The sequence below is a fragment of the Copadichromis virginalis genome, linkage group LG1 (assembly GCF_057382275.1).
Source record: "Copadichromis virginalis isolate Kocher_CV1m ecotype Utaka linkage group LG1, C_Virginalis_male_GT1.1, whole genome shotgun sequence".
NCBI classification, from domain to species: domain Eukaryota; kingdom Metazoa; phylum Chordata; class Actinopteri; order Cichliformes; family Cichlidae; genus Copadichromis; species Copadichromis virginalis.
Genome location: NC_140618.1, coordinates 11,405,558 through 11,425,416, shown reverse-complemented (window position 1 = coordinate 11,425,416; position 19,859 = coordinate 11,405,558). Strand labels below are relative to the sequence as shown.

General features: G+C 38.5%; 2 protein-coding genes across 2 annotated transcripts in view; one reads left to right on the top strand and one right to left on the bottom strand.

Annotated features, from left to right (window-relative positions):
- rec114 (REC114 meiotic recombination protein) lies at positions 1 to 10,931 on the bottom strand. The gene is made up of 6 exons (XM_085450761.1): positions 10,421 to 10,931; positions 6,030 to 6,119; positions 2,264 to 2,347; positions 1,768 to 1,941; positions 644 to 718; positions 1 to 428 (listed from the first exon to the last, which is right to left on the bottom strand). Exons 1-6 carry the CDS (start codon positions 10,502 to 10,504, stop codon positions 264 to 266), a joined length of 672 nt encoding a protein of 223 aa, XP_085306887.1. The 5' UTR covers positions 10,505 to 10,931; the 3' UTR covers positions 1 to 263.
- Positions 10,932 to 13,228: 2,297 nt separating this feature from the next.
- hcn4 (hyperpolarization activated cyclic nucleotide-gated potassium channel 4) overlaps positions 13,229 to 19,859 on the top strand; it is a 75,391-nt gene continuing 68,760 nt past the window's right edge. The window contains exon 1 of the mRNA XM_085450730.1: positions 13,229 to 14,259. Coding sequence (XP_085306856.1) covers positions 13,568 to 14,259 — 692 coding nt within the window. The 5' untranslated portion in view covers positions 13,229 to 13,567. The remainder of the gene's footprint in view (positions 14,260 to 19,859) is intronic.

Below are 19,859 nucleotides of genomic sequence, written 5' to 3'. Positions count from 1 at the left end.
TTTGTTTTGCAAATTCTTTAATCAACAAATGTAATGATATTCAAAGCATCCTCTTTGGCCCATGTAACATAACAACTAATGTGTAATATAATTTCAAAGAACACTGGCACCAAAGCAACAAAACACTCCTCCACCAACAGGCACTGCCTACACGAACAAGTAAAAGAAAAAGAAAAAAACACAAACATGTACGTACACACGCACACGCACACACGCACACACGCAAACTTGACCTTTCTGCCTTGAGCTCTTGTTAAGATTCTTTACTCTTCAACCAGTTTCCTCAGCTCCCCTTCCACCTTCTCTACAAATCCATAAAAGGTGGGATCCAGCAGACAAACACGCAGGAAATGCTCTAAGTCACCTTGTCCAAAAGAACTGTGTTGATATACTCGAGGTAGAGTCACAGCAGTGTCTCCCAAGCAGTGCTGTGGGAGGTCCAGAAAATATTTAAGTAAAATTGGAAAAAAAGAACTGATTGCGAACCCTGTGCCAGCCTTTATAATTTAAAAGAAAAGCCACTCAACAATCATTTTGCATTTTCAAATTAAGCCTACTGCAAAATTACAACTAACATGTTGCATAGTTGAAGCTTCATTTTAATAGCAGTTAGCTTTACTGCCTCTTATGTCACAATCAATACCTGGGTAAGACGTTTGATGGACACAGTTCCTCGGACAACCTCAGGTTTAACTCCCACAGCTTTTTCCTGACAAGTCTGCTGGCACATGATGAAACACAAAAGAAGAAAAGAAGATTTGATATGCACAGCTTGACACCAGAGGGTTAAGAGACCAATCAATGGCCTTATTACTAATTGAAAGTTTTCCACCCCTCAAATCCTTTCATCTCAGCTCCTTCATTCTGTCTGTTTTCTAAAGGTCAAATTCAACCCCATAGTGGAGTCCGTTCCTTTCCCAGTCCTTCATGTTAAATGCTCTGAAGACCAGAAGCAGAAGAATTTGGTTTGCAGTTAATCATATGTTATGAACGATTTCAAGTTTAAAAATAAAGAAAGAAACGATGACTGGCTTACTGCTATGAAGGACAATGAGTATGATTGTTAAAGAAATAGTCTCACCCCTACAATAGTTCAGTATGTTTATAGAGTTTAACTTACAACTGCTGAAAGGTTTTCAGAGCATGTTTTTTGTTTTTGTGTTTTATAAATGCTGGTTTGTTTTCTTAATCAGCAATTTCAATACTAAAGACATTATCAAGAAGTACTTTTATCAGGGCTTAAGGGTCGTGCATTTCAAACTGTTAAATTCATAAACTATTTAAAATCCTTTCCTGCATTATAGTATATGAATCTGTTTAAATTGCTGTATTCTAAACCTTATCTTTTACTGTTATTGGCTAATGATTGATATATATTTCATAGTCTTTCTCACATACTGTAGTTGCAGTGTGACCTCTAAGAATAAGACAGTATTGTCAATAGCACCATCTAGTGAGTGCAATCTGGGGTTTTTATATAGATGGAGCTGACTACACCCTTGTGATACCACTATTTAAAATGCACAGAGTAATGTCTAGGTGACAACTTTAATTATGGCAATTTACATTATGTTGATATACTTTTTAAATTTACACAATAAAGGATGCTCCTTTTCCAGTTCCATAAAAGACTATCCCAGGAAAAAGTAAAGTCACATATTATCTCTATGTTGTGGACATCCTGGTAAAATATTTTAAATGCATGGACATAAACTAGTTCTGTTTTTGATGTTGAAATTGTATTAAATGAAATAGAAGCTGGGCGACCTGTACTGCTGGTGCAGGTACCGCAGCAGGGGGCTGATTAGGCTGTGGTGGGGCGTAATCCTGAGTGGTGACAGGTATGTACTCCATCAGTTTTTCCACAGCACTTGAGCACTCATTTATAGCCTCTGCCATGCTGCATCCATCAAACTGCATCCTTATCATGCGGCTCTCACCCTGCAGAAATCCACAAACTCAGTCTGTATCTGTCAGTCAAAACTGCGCCAAGAAAAACACAATCTGTGGAAAACGAGCTCGGGTATTTAGACACTTAAATGTAATCTTCAAGCAACAAAAGAACAAGGCAGCCGTCACAGGCAAAAAAAAAACAAGAAACAAAAAAAACACCTAATCATTAAAATCTGTTGCTTTGTAAGTATTCCCCTTCAATTTGTTATGATGTTGTGAATGTAATGATCTTGAGCTTGTAAGGGGTTTAAGATATTGCCATGGACGTTGAGATAAATTCTGTGGGATTGAAATGCATCTCACCACTCACCTTCACAATAAATCGAATCATCAGATTATCAGATTTCTGGTGTACTTTAATAGAATCTGAGCCACACAGCAAAGGAATTGTATCCTGAGAAAAGATAAGAGAACAAAGCAGAGGCATAAAACAGTTCGATCATTTTGACATGTTAATATATAAAGAAAAATGTACACGAATACAATTTGAAATACTCTTATTTTGTAGCCAAATGCTTGAATTATTTAGAAAACCCAAAGTACAAAAAAAGAGCATTACAATTTAATAAACCTGTTAAAAAAAATTGCTACCAAAAACTGTCTGCAGGGGTCTCTATTTGCTCAATAACCCTAAAGCTTCCGCTCTGAGGCTCTTGTTAAGATTTTTCACAAAAGCAGATAAACACGCTATAAGGAAACATTAGCCTGGTATTACTTAAAAACCCTGTAAACATACATTTGCTTTGACTTAAAAAAAAACAAAACAATGTAGGTTAGTCAATTAAGGTTGACTTAGAACAACTGCACTATATTATGGAGCAAGCGCTCTGTAGTCCTATAATGTCATCATTCTGCATTATGTAAAATCACACATGGCAAGCAATAGGAGAACTATCATCCTCAAATGTCCATGAAAAAGCATCAAGTTTTAAAAAACTGCACTCTGTTATATTAAAGGAAAACTTGAAGAAACTGAAGAAAATACTTTTTCTTAAAATGATAAAAAGCCTTTAGTTCTTTTTAGAATAGTAGTAATAGTATAGAAACATTATTAAGGTAATTTTGAACTTGCATTTAGAAGCTCAGAGTGATATTTGGCTTCATGCATCCAAAACAAGTCAGTCAAATCCCCTCACATTTGGGCAGAAATGTCAAGCTCTTCAACAGAATATTTCATATGGCCTTCATTGAACCCTTTTGTCTGGAAAACAGAATACTTTCTCAGATCTCAAAAAAATCTGCAGAGGAAATTCCACACATTTTCTCTTATTATTATGCTTAAAGTTTATTTAGAATGACATTTATACTACATCGACTATGTTATGTAAACATTTTCATCCTTGTCCATTTTAACTAAAAAAAATTATCAAAACAAAGTATTATACATATATGGAAATGTATGTAGAAATATGTACATATGCTAACCAACCACTTCATTACAGCTTGCCAGTACTGGAATTGGACCCTTTTTTCATGGCCTATTATATTCATTAAGGTGTAAAAAGTGCATATTGGTCCATATTTGGTTGAAAAATCATGGATTTTGTTCCATACTGGCACAATAGCATCACACAGAGTCTGCATATTTGTCAGCTAGACATCCATGATGTTAATCTACTGTTCAACCACATCCCAAAATTCCTCTATTAGATTTAGATCTTGTGATTATCGACTCCATTTGAGTACAGTAAACTCAATGTCATCTTCAAGAAACCAGTTTGAGACTATCTAACCGTTGCAAACATCGTCATGCTGGAAGCAGCCACCAGAGAATATATGTAGTGTGATATTATTCTGTTATCATATGTTACCTTATATATGTAATCAAAGTAGTTGAAGTATGATACTGCTGTAGATCATATTATACCCTTTAATATAGAGTGTGTGATCTGTATGTAGTTTAGTTCTCATTATACTTTTGAGTTAAAAGAACATATTCACTTATTAGTTTATTAGATAAGTGTGCATCACTCTGTATCCTTGATCTGCTGTGAATGTATTACATGCTTAATTGTTGAATCATGAAGAGAAGGTTGTAAGCAGGAGACTCTGTGTCTAAGACAGGGGAGATAGACAGACCACATTCCACACCCCCACCTTACAGAAAGCAGAGAAACAACTGCCGAGGTCATAACTGAGGCGCCGTAAGAGAGAAAGAATGTTAATGTTTGGTCTTTTACGACTAGGTGGGGGCCACTAGAGACTATAAAAAGCTGAGCAACCCGTCACCATTTTGAGACTTGCTGTGACCCTCTGCAGGCAGGTCTCCCCATCATGATGGTTCGAATGCTCATATTGAATTGTATGGAAATAAATGATTGTTGATTGAGCATTTATACACCGAGTACTGTCCTTCCTTCAGCCCAAAGATTAAAAGAATTGGGAGATTTCAACAGTAGGTACACTGTAGGGCTGCCACAAACCATTATTTTGATAGTCGACTAGTCACCGATTATTTTTGCAATTAGTCGACTAATCAGATCATGCATCCATTGGAAGTAAAACGTAACGCTTATTGCACCAGCAGCATCTGCTCTTATATAACTACCATTAGCTTACAGCTTTAAGTGTTTAAGGTCTGTGCTAACTAAAAATGAAGACAAGATGATAGTTTATTAAATTTTAATGAAATCTGCAGACTGTTTCGGTGGAGTTTAATAAACTCAGCCGTCTGCTCCTTGCTATCTAAAATATAACAGGACACCGGAGTATATTCTCGAGCATCTCACACTTCTGATAATCAGTTGTCTGCTTGACGATTATTAACCTGAGTAGCAAAAGACGGCGGTGGGTTTGAAAACGATTTGCCGGGAGTCCAGTGTTCTTACCGGCTCTAGTGAGCCTTGAACCCCGGCTAGCTATCGAGCTGGTGGGTAACAGACGTCTCCGAAAATGTCGGAGCGCTTTTGAAAATATGTGGTGTCTTGATAAATTGAGCAAATATTTGAAGTTTACACAGCTACATTCTCGCCTGAAAATATGTTAAACGTTTATTGACCCAGAAGATAGATCCATGTTTTCATGTTGTTTTATGCCAAATTATGACCCTCCCATCTAAATATTGTGGAAGAATTCAAGAGTCATCAGACTAGGAAACATTTTTTCGATCTTCTAATGTCCAATTTTGGTGAGTTTGTGTGGACTGTAGCCTCAGTTTCCTGTTCTAAGCTGATGGGAGTGGCAACTAGTGTGGTCTTCTGCTGCTGCTATCTACTTCAAGGTTTATGTGTTGTGTATTCAGAGACACTTTGGAGCACACTTTGGTTGGCATTTATGCCCAGAGAACTGCCACTAACTGGATACTTCCTCTTTTCACACCATTTTCTGCAAGCCTTAGAGATGGTCATATTAGAAAATCCTAGCAGCAGTTTCTTAAATACTAAGTCCAACCCATCTAACACCAAAGTAACTTAAATCTGCTTTCTTCCCCATTCTGATGTATGGCTTGAACTTCAGCAGGTTAATAGACCATTAACTATTGATTGACCATCACAGGCCTAAATGTGATGAGTTGCTACCATGCAATTAGCTGATTAGACATTTGTGTTAACAAGTTGAACATGCTTGCATCCTTGCAATAATTTGGGGGTAGGACAAACAACAAATAAATAAGCTGTGATCTAATACAAACAACTATAATTTCAACAACTGTAAGTGTAATCATTTTTTGATTAACATAATTTGATAAAAAGGTACACCACAATAAACATTAGTTGCTAAACGAGAACTAGCATATTTAAACATGCAAACAACACAATAAACAACACAAGCAGATTACATTTTCTCTCATTTAGTATATTTTAATCTGTGATAAGAAATCTTCCAGATAAAACACTATTTGAACACAACCAAAGTCTTAATTCTTTAGGGGAAAAAATTTAAAGGAAGTCAAAATTCAAACCTTTTTTTTTATTAGACATATCTGATTTTTTAATTATTTTATTTCAACCAATTATGAATCACAACCACAAAATATATGGTGTACCGGGATCTAAAAACTAATGTGTAATCTTTGTTGTATGTTGTGTTCACACAGAGAAATCTATGAGAAAAAAACAGTAACCTACTCTACTTACCAAGCTTTCTTGTCCCTGCAAGACCAGCAAGTGTCCAGATTCCACAATTGTGAGGACAATTTCAGGTTTGTTGTCCTTTGCCTCAAGTACCTGATGAAGAGAAAAATATTGAATTAGTCATTGCTTTTCCTAGAAGTAACTAGATATATGCATTTCTAAAGGATGCTTTTTTTAAATCAATAACATTGTTATTTTTTACTGATTAAGATAAATAATGTAGCTTATTAATATAACAATGACAGTAATGTTTTTTTGTTTCTGCTACATTTTAAGTCTTGGTTCAACAGCCCAAAGGTATGTGTACCTGATACAATTTCATGAAAATTAAAAATGTTCTTAAAAGAGATGCACTACCCAATATGGCTCATGAGTATCTGGAATAGCTTATTATTATTATTATAAAGTTAGTCAGATAAACTCTTGTAATTCAATGTTCACAACTTGCCTTTTCACTGAATTTTACAATTTGCAATTGCAATCTTGTGTGATCAATGTAAATGCGACTTAGCTCAGTTTAAATAACATGCTTTGACTCAATGTCTCTGAGCTGCCCTATGATATAGATGTACTTTGGTTTCATTCATTGGTGTCATTAAGAAATACACAGCTCTAGCTTGCCATCTAGAGTCTGGTGCAGTTAATGAAAGAAAACAGCACAAGGAATGGAGTTTTTCAAACATGAAAAAACAAAAACAAATGCAGAAACAGAAACAGAAACAAAAAGATAATTATACAACCAGTAGGTACAACCAGTGAAATACTTTTATACTTTGAATAGAATTATTTTTAAAAATGCAGTAATTATCTAAATAAATAGGCTTTTTCTACCATCAGCTGTTTGTTACTTCATTTTCATGTTTAATACCGAAAGCATAAACAGCCCAAGTACATGCTCTATTTGATTGGGAATCTGGAGAGTCTGGAGTCTGGGTCAATGCCTTGGGCTATTAGTTATGCTCCTTGAGTTCTTCTTCAGCAGTTTTTGGAGTGTGGCAATAGGCACTGCCAGGCTGCAAACAGGAGGGTCTATTGCCAAGAGGGGTTGCTTGGTCTTTCGGTAGGTGGTTCCTGTCAAGTAACATCCATGAATTGCAGCACCCCTTGTTTCCTTGCAGAAACACTGAATTTAATGTTGCGGCTAATATGTCTATATTCCTACAGAGACAACATTAGAGCAAAAAGAAAATTAATGTAAGATATGGTGCAGTTGTAGTGTCTCTGTGCCTCAGCACTGCAAGACGTAACCCAAAGTACCTCCTGCTACTAGATAGCATAATGAAGGTAGTTTTAATGTTGTTTTATGCTGCAACTCATAGAAATTAAGGAAAGGAACTTTGAGTTAAGTTATTGTTCTATTTTTAATCTGTTCCCATAGATCTGATTTTATGTCTTGAAGGACATGTGACTAAGTTTTTATACCACACAATTATATGAATATCAAAACTGAATTTAAATTAGGGAAGAACTAAGTAAACCATCAAACAAAGGTGCTCCCAGTCAGCACATATTCCATCTGCTATAAAGTGGAAAGCCAAATACTGTAAATCATTTTTTTCCCTAGTTCAAAAAAGATCTTTGATGGTCGACTATGTAAAATATGTACAGAGCCCTAAATCAAAGCAGTATATAAAAACTTTTCAAAGTTGCTTTTTCAAATATGTAATCTCATTTATATTCATACAAAACAATAAAAATATATTTATCCATAAATTCATGTTAGTATATACAATGCTGTTAAAAAGTATTTTTTCCCACCTCCAGATATTTATTTACTTAGTGTTTGTCACACTGACATGTTTCAGGTATTCAAAGACATTTTAATATTAGAAAAACATAACCAGAGAAAATGCAAGACATACTTTTTAAATAGTAATTTTATAAATCAGGAAAAACCCTCCAATGTCATTTTTTACGCATTTATGCATCTGAATCAAATCTAAATCTGGATTCTGACAAGCCCACTCCAAAGCCATTCAGTGGTAAACTTGCTGGTGTGTTTCGGACCATTGTCCTGCTGCATAACCCAAGTGCCCTTGAGCTTCAGGGCACAAACTGATGGACCGAGGGGTTTCTGGTAGAAAACAGAATTCATGGTTCCATCAACTAGACGAGCCTTTATGGTCTTTATGGTCCGCAGTGATTTTTTTTTCCACCTTGGAAGCTTATCTACGGTAAGTGAAGCCTGCAGTTCTTTAGATGTTCTTATGGGTTCTTTTCTGACCTGGATGAGTCTTCAGTGCACTCTTGGAGTCATTTTGGTAGCCCAACAATTGTGGATAATGACTCTCACTGTGGTTTGCTAGAGTACCACAACCTTAGAAAACACCACCTGGGTCTGGGTGCAGTTCCCCCTCCAGGGGCAAGGGTACCTAGACCCGGTTCGTAGAGTACGCTTGGGGAGTGTGATTGTGTGTACAGTGTCTCTTTATGTCTGTCTCCACGTTGGTTGAGTGTGGAGTAAGTGCATATGAGAGCATGAGGGTGGGAATAGATGTTTGTATCTGTGTGTGCCTGTATGTCTGTGTCTATATGTCAGGTTGGGTATCAGATGCCACCTCTCTGGGGACATCTCAGGCCCTCCAAGGTTTGGAGGCCTATCTCCCCCCACCACCACTTCCCCTGCCAGTGGCGGACTCCCTCAGACATCGGTGCGTTGGTGGTTCTTTGTGTCTGGGGATGGGCGTCCAGGTACACACCGGCTCACTCCTTGGCGGCCGCTTATCGGGGCCTGGAGCCTGGGGCTCGCTTGGGCCACTTCGGAGGTGGGGTGCCCCCGGCCTCTCGGCCTGGGGCTCGGTCACTCAGGCACAGCTGGCTGCCGGCGGAGCTCATGGGCGCGTCACTGCAACTCCCCCTGGCTTCTGCTCCGCGGCTGCTGAGTGAGCCCTCATCTGGGACTCTCCTCAGCTCTTTCTGGGACAGTGGCGCGGCTGCCCCTCTGTTGGTCTTCCTTGGTCTCTTGTGTTCTGAGGGCCTCTGGATGTCTGGAGTTTTGATCTCCTCCATACCTGCTTCATGCCCTGGAGGACGGGGCTGTGGCCCCCCACACCCTCTAGCAGATCATTACATGAAGGACCCTTTTAAAAAAACAAGCGCGTCCATGCTCACAGGTGTACACACGGGTGATCACACCCACAAACTACACCCTTTTTGGCTCCTACCTCAAAGCACACTTTTCTGTTGATCTTATGTGCTGCACAATAATGTTTAATATTTAGTATTTACTGTCATATTCCCATATATCATTGTGATGTTGTTTATTCTATTACTCTTGTTCTCTTCTGCTTGTTTTCTTTTTTCTTTCTCAGCAGGTGATCCAGGTGATTGATATATGCATTTTTTTTCTCTTTTTTTTTCTGCCCGTTCTGTTGGTTTATGTTTTTTGCCCTTCTCCCCCGTCCCTCTTCTCAGCTGTTTCTCTTTCCCTCTTTCTTTCTCCCCTTCTTTCCCCCAGTCAAGTCTGTCCCGTATTCAGTAAGTGAAAATAAAATAAACAATAAAAAGTGAATCAAATGGACCATTATGGCAAGGCTGGGATGGTCAATTTGGTAAAGTAAATCCGTTGGGCATCTTTCTTTGCCTTTAGACAATAATTCTGATGGCAAAAGAGCCAAACGGGACAGGCAAAAAAGAAAAAAAGAAAAAGCTTTTTAATACTTTTCAGACTTATGGATGTCAATGATTTTGTTTCTCATTTACTCTGGAGTATCTTTAGATTGTGGCATGATGTGTGGCTTTTTAAGATCTTTCAGCCTGCTTCACTTTTTCAGACAGGTTCTATTTAAGTCTATTTTTTTTTTATTCAGCAAGTCTGACAGTAATCAGACAGTAATCAGACCTGGCTAGTGAAATTGAATTCAGCATAAAAATTAAATCATTATTTAAAAACTGCATTTCCTATTTACTCTGGTTACCTTTGTCTAATACTAAAGTTTGTCAGACTATCTGAAACATGTCCCGCAAATATTAAAAATTAACAATACCCCCCAAAAAAAATAAAGAAAGGGGGGGCTTTTTCACAATTTTGTAGGTATTATACTATAGCTTAACTAAGGCTGGCAGATAACTTAAAATGTTCGTAGTAAATGGTTGTTATTAGAGATAATTAACACCACTCTGGGGTTTCATCAACAGTTATGGTGCTAAGGGAAAGCTACTCTTTATGAGTCACAAAATTAGACACGTTTCCTTAACTAGGAGGTGGGTTCTAAATAAAAATCCTAATGAACAATATATTAAGTACGTTTTTTTATTCGTGTGTGTATTTGGCCAATACGCTGCACTGACTAAAGTTATTGTCAGGCAGAAAGCTAATACAGCTAGGCTAGCTTAGGAAAGTTTGGCTAGCTAGGGCAAGGTTTTTTAGTAATACGTAAATGAAGGTCAGTTACCTTCCACGGTGTTACACCTGTTTCCTTGGAGCCAGGGATGAAACGCCCATAGCGTTTTAACTTCCAAATACGAGTGGAGATCATTTCCAGCAGCGGAGTAGTTTTGTTTTGATATTTTCTGTCAAACCCAACCAGCTATAGCAGAATCCAGTGCCAGCAGAAGAGCCTGCAGCGGAAGCGAATGGATGGATGGATGGATGGATATTTAGAGTTCTAAGTAATGCAGACAGGTTGTGGTAGATTTAAGTTCTGCCCTAGAGTCGGTGTGTAAAGAAGGGGTGCCAAACTCTTAGTTTTGGGCCACAGCCCCATTTGAGCTTAAGTGGGCCGGCTTGAACTTTACCTAATATCTATAAAATAAACACCTACCTACAAACCACCTGATGTGTTTTACCTCTTTCAGCGAGTCAAATCTAATTACAAAAAATTGTGCTGTACTACATCAATGAATCCATCAGCATGAGTTAATGGACTTGCACTCTTAAGAAATCTATCCATCCATTCTCTTCAGGCTGGAGCCTGTCCCAGCTATCATAGAGGAGTGTTGGGGACAGTTGCCAATCTGACACAGAGAGAGAGAGAGAGACAACCATTCACACTTACACCTATAGGCAATTTAGAAAAAGTAATTAACCTAACCCAACAAATTACATACAGTTGGACTATTGGAGGAAGCAGGATACCCAAGAGAACCAGCACAAACACATGGAGAACATGCAAACTCCACACAGAAAGGCTCTTGTGCAGTTAAACTCACAACCTTCTTGCTGTGAAACAACAGTGGTAACCACTGCACTGCCCAGCTTTTAAGAAATAAAACTGTAAAATTTGTAAAGAAAGTGACAACAAACTTGGACTTTGTTCTAATGTTACTTCACAGAAAATCAAAAAGGAAGTCGTTGTTCATCAATAATAATAAAAAGAACTTTTCTGTCATTTAATGGAAATCCTTTTCTTTTATTTAATGGTTTGTGTTTGTCGTCTTTGTCTTTATCAGTCAGGAAGCTGTAAAACTATTTCAGATGAAATGACTCAGATGAAATCATCAGTTCAGTCTTTCATGATGTGATTTATTCTTAAGGACAAAAAGCAGTGAAAAGTCCAGAATTGTACCTGCTCTGTAATTTTCACAGTTTGCAAACCCACCCATTGGGTCGGCGGGAAGTTTGACATCACAGGTGTAGAGGGAAGCGTTTCTTACACACTTTACAAATTGATAATTTATTCTTTTGTTTGCTACAAATTGTATTATTCATCTTTGCATTTTCTTGCATTTTTAGTTAAGTTGGGTAATTAATTTGCAACCCATATAACTCACAGCCATTATTATTCAAAGGACATAATTGTTCCAATATGGATGATTTTTGAAAGTTAAAGTTCTTAAAAATAGTGACCTAGTAAATGGTCTTGTTAATAGAATTGCAGAAAGGCACTGCTTTGTATTAGTGTGTCAATTAGGGGGCTTTCACCAAATGCTGTAGGTATTTGTGGCTAGGATTCATTTCATTTCATTTTATTTATTTATTTATTTTGGGTATTGGAAGTTACATTATGTAAATCCAGCATAGTAAAAGAGATTCCCTAAATTATAATGTGGCTGTTTTGCATTAGCAAATTGCCTTCTATTTTTCAGTGTCTGCAGTTCTGCAATATCCACTAGAATAGTTGATAAAAGTTTTTTGTCTAAATTTGAATATATAACCTTTCTTCAGAAACTGCTGGCATTGATGTTTCTCAGTTTAGACATTGGGGAAGTGACACAAGATAAGATAATTTGTTAATAGTGAAAAAAGGCTTGTTTAATTAATGTTTTAATCATCTACAAAATATTGCTGATAAAATTTGCTTTAGCTTTAAAAGGCTTTTGTAAGGATGCTGCACACAGCTATCCTGGGTTTGTTTAAGCTATTACAGTAACAATGTAGCTTTTGTAAAGCTGTACCGAAGACATGCGCGAAAGATGTCCTTGCAGTGAAACTGTCATACTTGTGCTGCAGGCACTGAAAATGAATGAAATGAGACAGAAAAAAGGAAAACACACACAAAACGGAACACAAAAACAAAAGGACATTCATAATGAAGGCACTGATGAAATTAAAGAATCATAAGGCTTCGTTCACAAGACAAAATCCCTATTTTTCTTTCTTTATCATCCTAGGCTGAAAATAAAAAGAACAATAAGCACAAAAGGGTGTGACATCCTACGTGTTATAAATACACGGAATTGGAAAAATAATCTTGAATTAGGAGATCACAGATTTGTTTATTTCCATCTGAGAATCCACCCGTATACCAATAATTATATACAAGAGCTTCTTACCAAATTATAGACGAGTCTATTCTAGCTTCGTTTGTATTAGTGTGCGCAAATTACGCAGTAGATCAGACTGATTACAGCGATGGCAAGCAGGGTCCTTGGTCTCTTCCAACAGAAGACAACATCATTTTTTAACAATGGGCATGTTGGCTACCTGTAGCCTTAACTTAAAAGAACGGGAGAACATTTTAAGAATGGAGAGAGCTTTCCCCTTTAAACAAGGTGGGCTGAGCTTATTTGCAGTTCTCGCTCCTATGGCAACCCAATAGATCAGCATCATGAATATTCACAATTCACCAAAACGCACCCTGACTATGGAACAGTGATGTCAGCGGTCCCTGGAATGCTTTACTGTATTTTTGCACGATTGTGTTGCGTTGTTTTATGAAAGCTGACAAGACGTCTTGTGAAAAGAGCATCCTTCGTCGTGCATGACCTTTCTCTGGTCTCTGTATCACCGTCCGTCGGCACGTCTCTCACATGCCACGCTAAGGTGACTTTCAGGCAGTTTTTCCACTTTTGCGCACAATGTCGGAACGGCACAAAGATGTACATCGAGGACGCAGTGGCCAAGCGGACCGCCCAGGCTGTGTGTGAGGACATATGCAAACTGTCAGGTAGTCTGATTATGAAAAAGAATATCCCTCATCTGTTTCAGCAGAGCCACGGCGGTCCGTGTCATGTGTAGCAGGCTTTCAGGGATTCAGATTAGCTCCAGACTGATCGCTCTCACAAACAGATAGGGAGCGCGGGGCTTGTGGCAATAACCAGTACAATACAGGCTAACAAGCTGGATTTATTTAATATTTCCTGCGTGTTTCAATGTCATAATGGACAGGTTGCACTCCTCCATGCGTAAAAGGCTCTACAGTTTGCCACAGCACATTGGACAGAAAGCATCTATAATGGGTGAAGGAGAAGACGCAGACAAGGACACCCGGAGGAAGAGCATTAGGATGAAGCCTTTACCGTCACCGTCGCCGACCTCTGGAGGAAGCTGCAAAGGCATCGGCGAGACCAAAAGTGGGGAATCTGTGATCATGGAGACGGACATAGGGAGACCTATGAAGACCAGCTCAAATGGAGATTGTCGGAGATTTCGAGGCAGCCTTTCGTCCATCACAAGTCGACATGTGCACGACTCAGACTCTGCGGAGGAGAGACGCCTCATCACTGAAGGGGATGTTACCCCGAGCGAAGAGAGCCCCCCTGGAGCAATCGGTGACGGGCAGCCGGATCAAGGTGCGCAGGAGGCCAGCAGTGGCGCTGGCGGTGGTGCCCAAAATGATTCTCCAGACCAGCAGTCAGGGTTTATAAAGTTGGATGGCATTGATCAAATTCTGCCGGACGACGAGAGATTATATCAGGCTGGGTTCATACACAGACAGTTAGGAGCAATGCTTCAACCAGGGGTCAACAAGTTCTCCCTGAGGATGTTTGGAAGTGAGAAGGCGGTTGAACGAGAACAAGAGCGGGTTAAATCCGCCGGATTTTGGATAATTCACCCCTACAGTGATTTCAGGTAAATTTAGTCACATCACACTTGCTTATTTCAAAAGGGAAACGGTTCACAAAAACATGATGTTACTGTGACTAGGCCCAGATGTTTTTCATGGTATGTCTCATTTACTGGGGCATTCCTCAGCTCAGAAGCCCATTTTTTTTTCCTTTTTGCTAAATTTTCTACTAACCACCTTTCCACCTTACTCTTTCACATTTAAAGACTGTATCTCCAGTCCAAAACATTCACTTTTAAAAAATAGAATTCTTAGAATGAACCAATTTCACAGAGTAAATCAGATTTTTTTTTTCCGCATTCATTAGTTTTAGTGTATCGATATTGCTACAGAGGCCTGCCGACACATTTAGTTCTTACAGAAAAACCCATCACATGACACAACCCAGTCCCAATTAGGATTAAACCCTTCTTATATAATAAATTCTATATAGTATGAAATATTCATTCTTTTTGGAGGTTTCTTCAGCAGTTAGAGAAAATCTCAGCATGGAGGACATTTTTGCTTAAAATTCATGATTAGGTCTTCATTTAAATAATTTCTAAATTATTGTAATGCACTTTTCTTTGTACTTTAATTTAAAAATAGGGTTATTTTATTTTATTTACAGTTAATGTAAATCATATTTCATCATATTTCAAGAGTAGTTTAGAAATGATCATGTTTGATTCCTCCTTCAGTGACAGCAAACATGAATGGAGGGAGACAGCACTCTCTTTCAGGCCTGCAGTTTACTCTGTGGTTTTATTGCCATTTTTATTTTCATTTTTTTTTATTAGCCAAGTATCCCTGATTTATGGCTACACAGAGGCTGTTAACTAACAAGTAAGACTGGCTTCAATAGCCTTTTAAACCAAACTACATTCATGTATACTAAATGATACTGTAGCGTACAGGTGTGTATGTGAGTATTGGGTGGGCTTGGTAATGTGTTCAGTCACACACGTGCGCACACATGTGTGCACGCACACACACACACACACACACACACACACACACACACACACACACACACACACACACACACACACATATATATATATATATATATATTTATTTGCAGGTATACTCTACACTGTTGATGACTTTGTGTAAATCCAAACACACTTAGGACATGCCATCAGGATGATGTGAGATATGTATTAGACAGTTTGCCATTTTTGTTATGCTCCTCCCAGCTGGTTGTGTTTTCTCTGACCCCTCTGCTCTCTTACTCACCATGTTAAATGTCAGGTGAAGGGTGATTTAGTGCTTGGGGAGACTGTCCTGATACTGAAAGGTCAGAGATTTGGCACCAGCCACTGGTTCTGAAGTGTCTTTGAGCAAGATCCTAAAACAAGATTACAAGTACTTATAAAACAAGTACTTGTTTGACTCTGTCATTGAGATCTGTCAAAATAAACAGATGCACTGAGAGAGAAGTAATTAAAAAAAAAAAAGAGGTCGCCACCCACTTGTTTGGGCTGTGATGATGGATACTGTATATTATCATAATTAAACATTTTGGTGATCTGAGAACCATTTGCTTGTGCCACGAGCACTCAGCACTATGATTTTGCAATCACTCAACTGTACAATTAAAACCACAGATGTGGCACGCAATCAGGACAGGGAAAAGCTAAGGCTATGCTTTATTTAACTCTGCATGGAGTGTTGCATATTTTGCTGTGACTAACATGAAAAAGACAAAGGACACATTTCATTTCTTTCATTTCATTTTGCTAAATTGTTTATTGGAGTCAATATCAAGAGAACCTTTTGTTTGTTTTTTTAAAACCAGTAGTCACATTTCTCAAAAAGCATTTCAGACCAATTTGGAAGCAATATGGGAAAACATAGCACATTAGGCCAGAAAGTCTGTTGCCACTGAGTCAGAGCTAGTATTTAATTTTTGACAAAGTGAAGCTGAAAGAAGACACATGAATGCCTACAACCTCAAAATCAGGAAAAAGGACAGTGCAAGATGACTGTAATTAAAGTACACAAGGAGATATCTGGGACCTTTTAATGGGCCTGGAGAGGAGAAGGGTCTCTGTGACTAGAAGTTTTAGTCACAGAGCTTTGGCTGTATAAGCTCAAATTAGAGTGTCACGAGGAATCACAGTCATCACTGTAGCGGAATTCAGCAAAATCTCCTCTTGTCAAGTTTTGTATAACACTAAGAAGCAGGGGAGGAGCAATATCCTGCAAGGGAAAAAGGCAGATTAAAAATGGCATCATAATCCAATCTACAGCCTAATTTCCAGATCCAAAGCTGAACAGCCTCCTTCGATTCTGAGCAAGCAACTCACAGTGAGCAGATGCAGTCAGTTTCCCAGAGGGTGACCGAAAAAAATAAGACCGGTTTATCAATGTACCTTTTATATAAGGAAAAATATTAATGTTGTGATGGCTGTAAAATATATGTGGGAGTTTTATAGGTTATTTGAACAATACACATGATTGGTGCTGAGATTATTGCCTTTTATGTTCCAGTTCAGACTGGATTTTTTTTAGATATCCCTTCTGCAAGTTTTTTTCTTGTCTCAATCATGAAAAAGCGATAGAGCTGACACCTATCAATACAGCATGTCCTTGAAATAAAGAGCAATAAAAGTCATAGAATATTATAGACAGGATATTTTGGTGCTTGACTGACAGAACGACATCCCTCTCACAGAATGGCTCTTCTGTCTTCTTCTTATGATGGAAACCAGATGATTATTATTTTCTTACCTGTTTGCATAGAGCCTTTTGAAAAGAGTCTGTCAATGGAACAGCATTGTGGAGACTTCTACACAACTGATGAGGTGCAATATTAGTATGCAACCTTCTGATCAAGAAGAGCCTTTTAATTATCTAGCAATTCAGGGCCCACAGGACACATCTGTTGGAAACTCTTCTACAATTCCCTGGAGAAATCGAAAAGAAGATGTCATGCATTCAAACTTTATTTCTATTATTATTATTAAGCTTTGGAACTTTACCGCCATCGCATCCTCAGAATCAGGTCGGCTGTCCTGCAGTTTCTGTCAATCAGTTAAATCCCTTTGGAACAGTAAGGCAAATCTCTTCTGCAAGGTCCACTTTTGCAACAGCCTTTTATTCCTCATGTGCATTCAGTTGTGTTGTAGACAGCAGGAATAATAAATCTGAACTGACATGTTTTACAACTTTGCTTCTGATATTCTTTTGCAAAGAACATATAAGAGAGAGTAACCACCGTGCATATTAATGCAGAAATAAAGGTAAAGGGAGTCAACTTTTAGGCAATTTACAGCCTAGATAAAATTATACTCGTTGTTGCTGAAGGCATTTGCTGTATCTTACCATTTGCTATTTGTTAACTGGTTTTGGATTCAATGCTTGAGTGAGAATTTATTGCCACCCAATACCTCAAACTGATGACAGTAGAAAATTTCGCATATTATCATCATAGCTACAGTTAAACTGGCAACTAAGAACTCAGTGTACTTGATATGAGTAAAGCTGGTAGCTGTGCTGCCTCTACAGAAACTGTCTTTACACTTTGCAAGATATCAATGGAATAAGTATTTTCATCACTGTTCACTTCATGAATTCAGAGATATTTTTAAACGTTGTGCAGTTTAGCTTTACAGGTCTTATCAAGAATTAGCAGCCTTATCAAGCACTAGCAGCCACTAACAGCTGCTGGCTTTCTGTTGAGGATACAGCATGCTTACTGTACCAGTCTGAGTGCTCACATGCATTTCTGTGTGTACTATGTTTGTGTGTTGAGCGTAAGGGATCTGATTGAATAACAGCATTCTCTATTTCAGTCAGGTTCACTACAGTTAATTTGAGACTACATTTTGCCATTGATTTGTTTGGGTCTCATGGGACCTTCAGCTTTCCATCATTGGATGTATTGAAAAATGAGATGGAGCAACATACAGTACATGATTGGAACAACGATGACTCTCCTCCTTGTGGTGAGCGGGAGTCACACTCTTGGTGCCAGTTGCCTAAGGCCTGCATTTTTGTAGCCCAGTTTAATATGTTTTTGACATTCAGAGAGCAAAGTGTAAGCATAATATGTCACCAACCATTTCTTATTTTCTTATAGTGGTAATCTACATAGAAAGGTGGGGGGAAATGTCTGCTTCAGAAAGCATAGGATAATGACACCATTTCTCTTTCAGTCTCCATTAAATAATTCCTTCTTTAATGTAGTGATGGTAAAACATGGGGATTACAGATGGTTCTGGCTTGGCCTGAAAGTGGGGTAATCAAAATAGGCTTCTGTGCTCAGCCATCAATATTGGGAGCCAAGAGATTATTACAGCACAATTTATTTAATGGAGGGAGCCCAGGGAGGATGTGCATGGCCGGTGGGTGGAAGGTTGCCTGTCATAGTGGCAGAATGATTGAACGGTGCTGCATGACCTCGCCAGGCACACTTGTGTGGGAGTGTTTAATCAGGACACATGACCACAACTGTGGAAGAATGGCCCTTTTTTTTCGCATTGCATTTTTTCTGCACCTGATATGGCATTTAATTCAGCTTTATGTATTAGTCAGAGTTTAATCTTGGCAAAGTGATGGTATTGTTGTTGAGGTGAGATTATATCGATTGTCTGGACATCACGTGCATTTTGAAAATGGGAAAGCCTGTTGGAAATAGTATTTGCTTAGTACCACATGTGACCCAGCTGGTATGCTTGACGTGGGCCCTTCCTGGTTCACCATCCTTCAATGCAGCATCAGTTTATAATCTCTCCAGGTGGATGCACAAATCTAGCCAGCCAAGGCACACTTTTCTCTTTTAACATTTCAGTGTTGTTTTTCTTGACTTGACAATTGTGATTGTTGTCCTACTGACCAGAGGTAAATACAGTCCCCGACCGCCATATTAAGCGCACCTATTCTACTGGTTGTTAATAGAAATGTTTGGAAAATAATAAACATATGTAGTGTCACTGACCTATAAGTGCATTTTGCTAAAGTTCAAATTAAGCATCAGAATGGGAAAGGAAGGTGATTTAAGTGACTGTGAACAAAGCATGGTTCTTTGTGCCAGATGGGCTGGTCTGAGTACTTCAGAAACTGCAGATCTACTGGGATTTTCCTACATAACCATCTCTAGGGTTTACAGAGAATGGTCTGAAAAAGAGAAAATATCCAGTGTGTGGCATGTCAGAGGAAAATGGCCACACTGCTTTGAGCTGATAAGACAGCAAAAGTGACTCAAATAATCATATGCTATATTCATAAGAACTTCTATATAAGAGCTTCTCTGAATGCACAACACGTTGAATCTTGAAGCAAGTCGGCTATACCAGCAGAAGACCACACTGGGTGACACGCCTCTCTGCTAAAAACAGGAAGCCAAGGCTCCAATTTGCACCTGGTCTGATGAGTCTTGATTTCTGCTGCAACATTTAGATGGTAAAATCAAAAATTGGCATAAATAACATGAAAGCGAGGCTACATCTTGCTATGTATTAGCAAGTGGTGGTGGTGTAATACTGTGGGGGATATTTTCTTGGAACACTTTGGGTCCCTTTAACACTTGACCACACAGCCTATCTGAGTGTTGTTGTTGTTGACCATGTCCATCCTTTTGTGAACACGGTGTATCCATCTGAACACGGCTTCCAGCAGG

Coding starts and splice junctions, on each gene's coding strand:
- rec114 (XM_085450761.1), bottom strand. CDS start 10,504: ATGATCTCCACTCGTATTTGGAAGTTAAAACGCTATGGGCGTTTCATC. Junction 6,120..10,420: donor CAGGTGTAACACCGTGGAAG/GTAACTGACCTT, acceptor TCTCTTCATCAG/GTACTTGAGGCAAAGGACAA. Junction 429..643: donor CCATCAAACGTCTTACCCAG/GTATTGATTGTG, acceptor GACCTCCCACAG/CACTGCTTGGGAGACACTGC.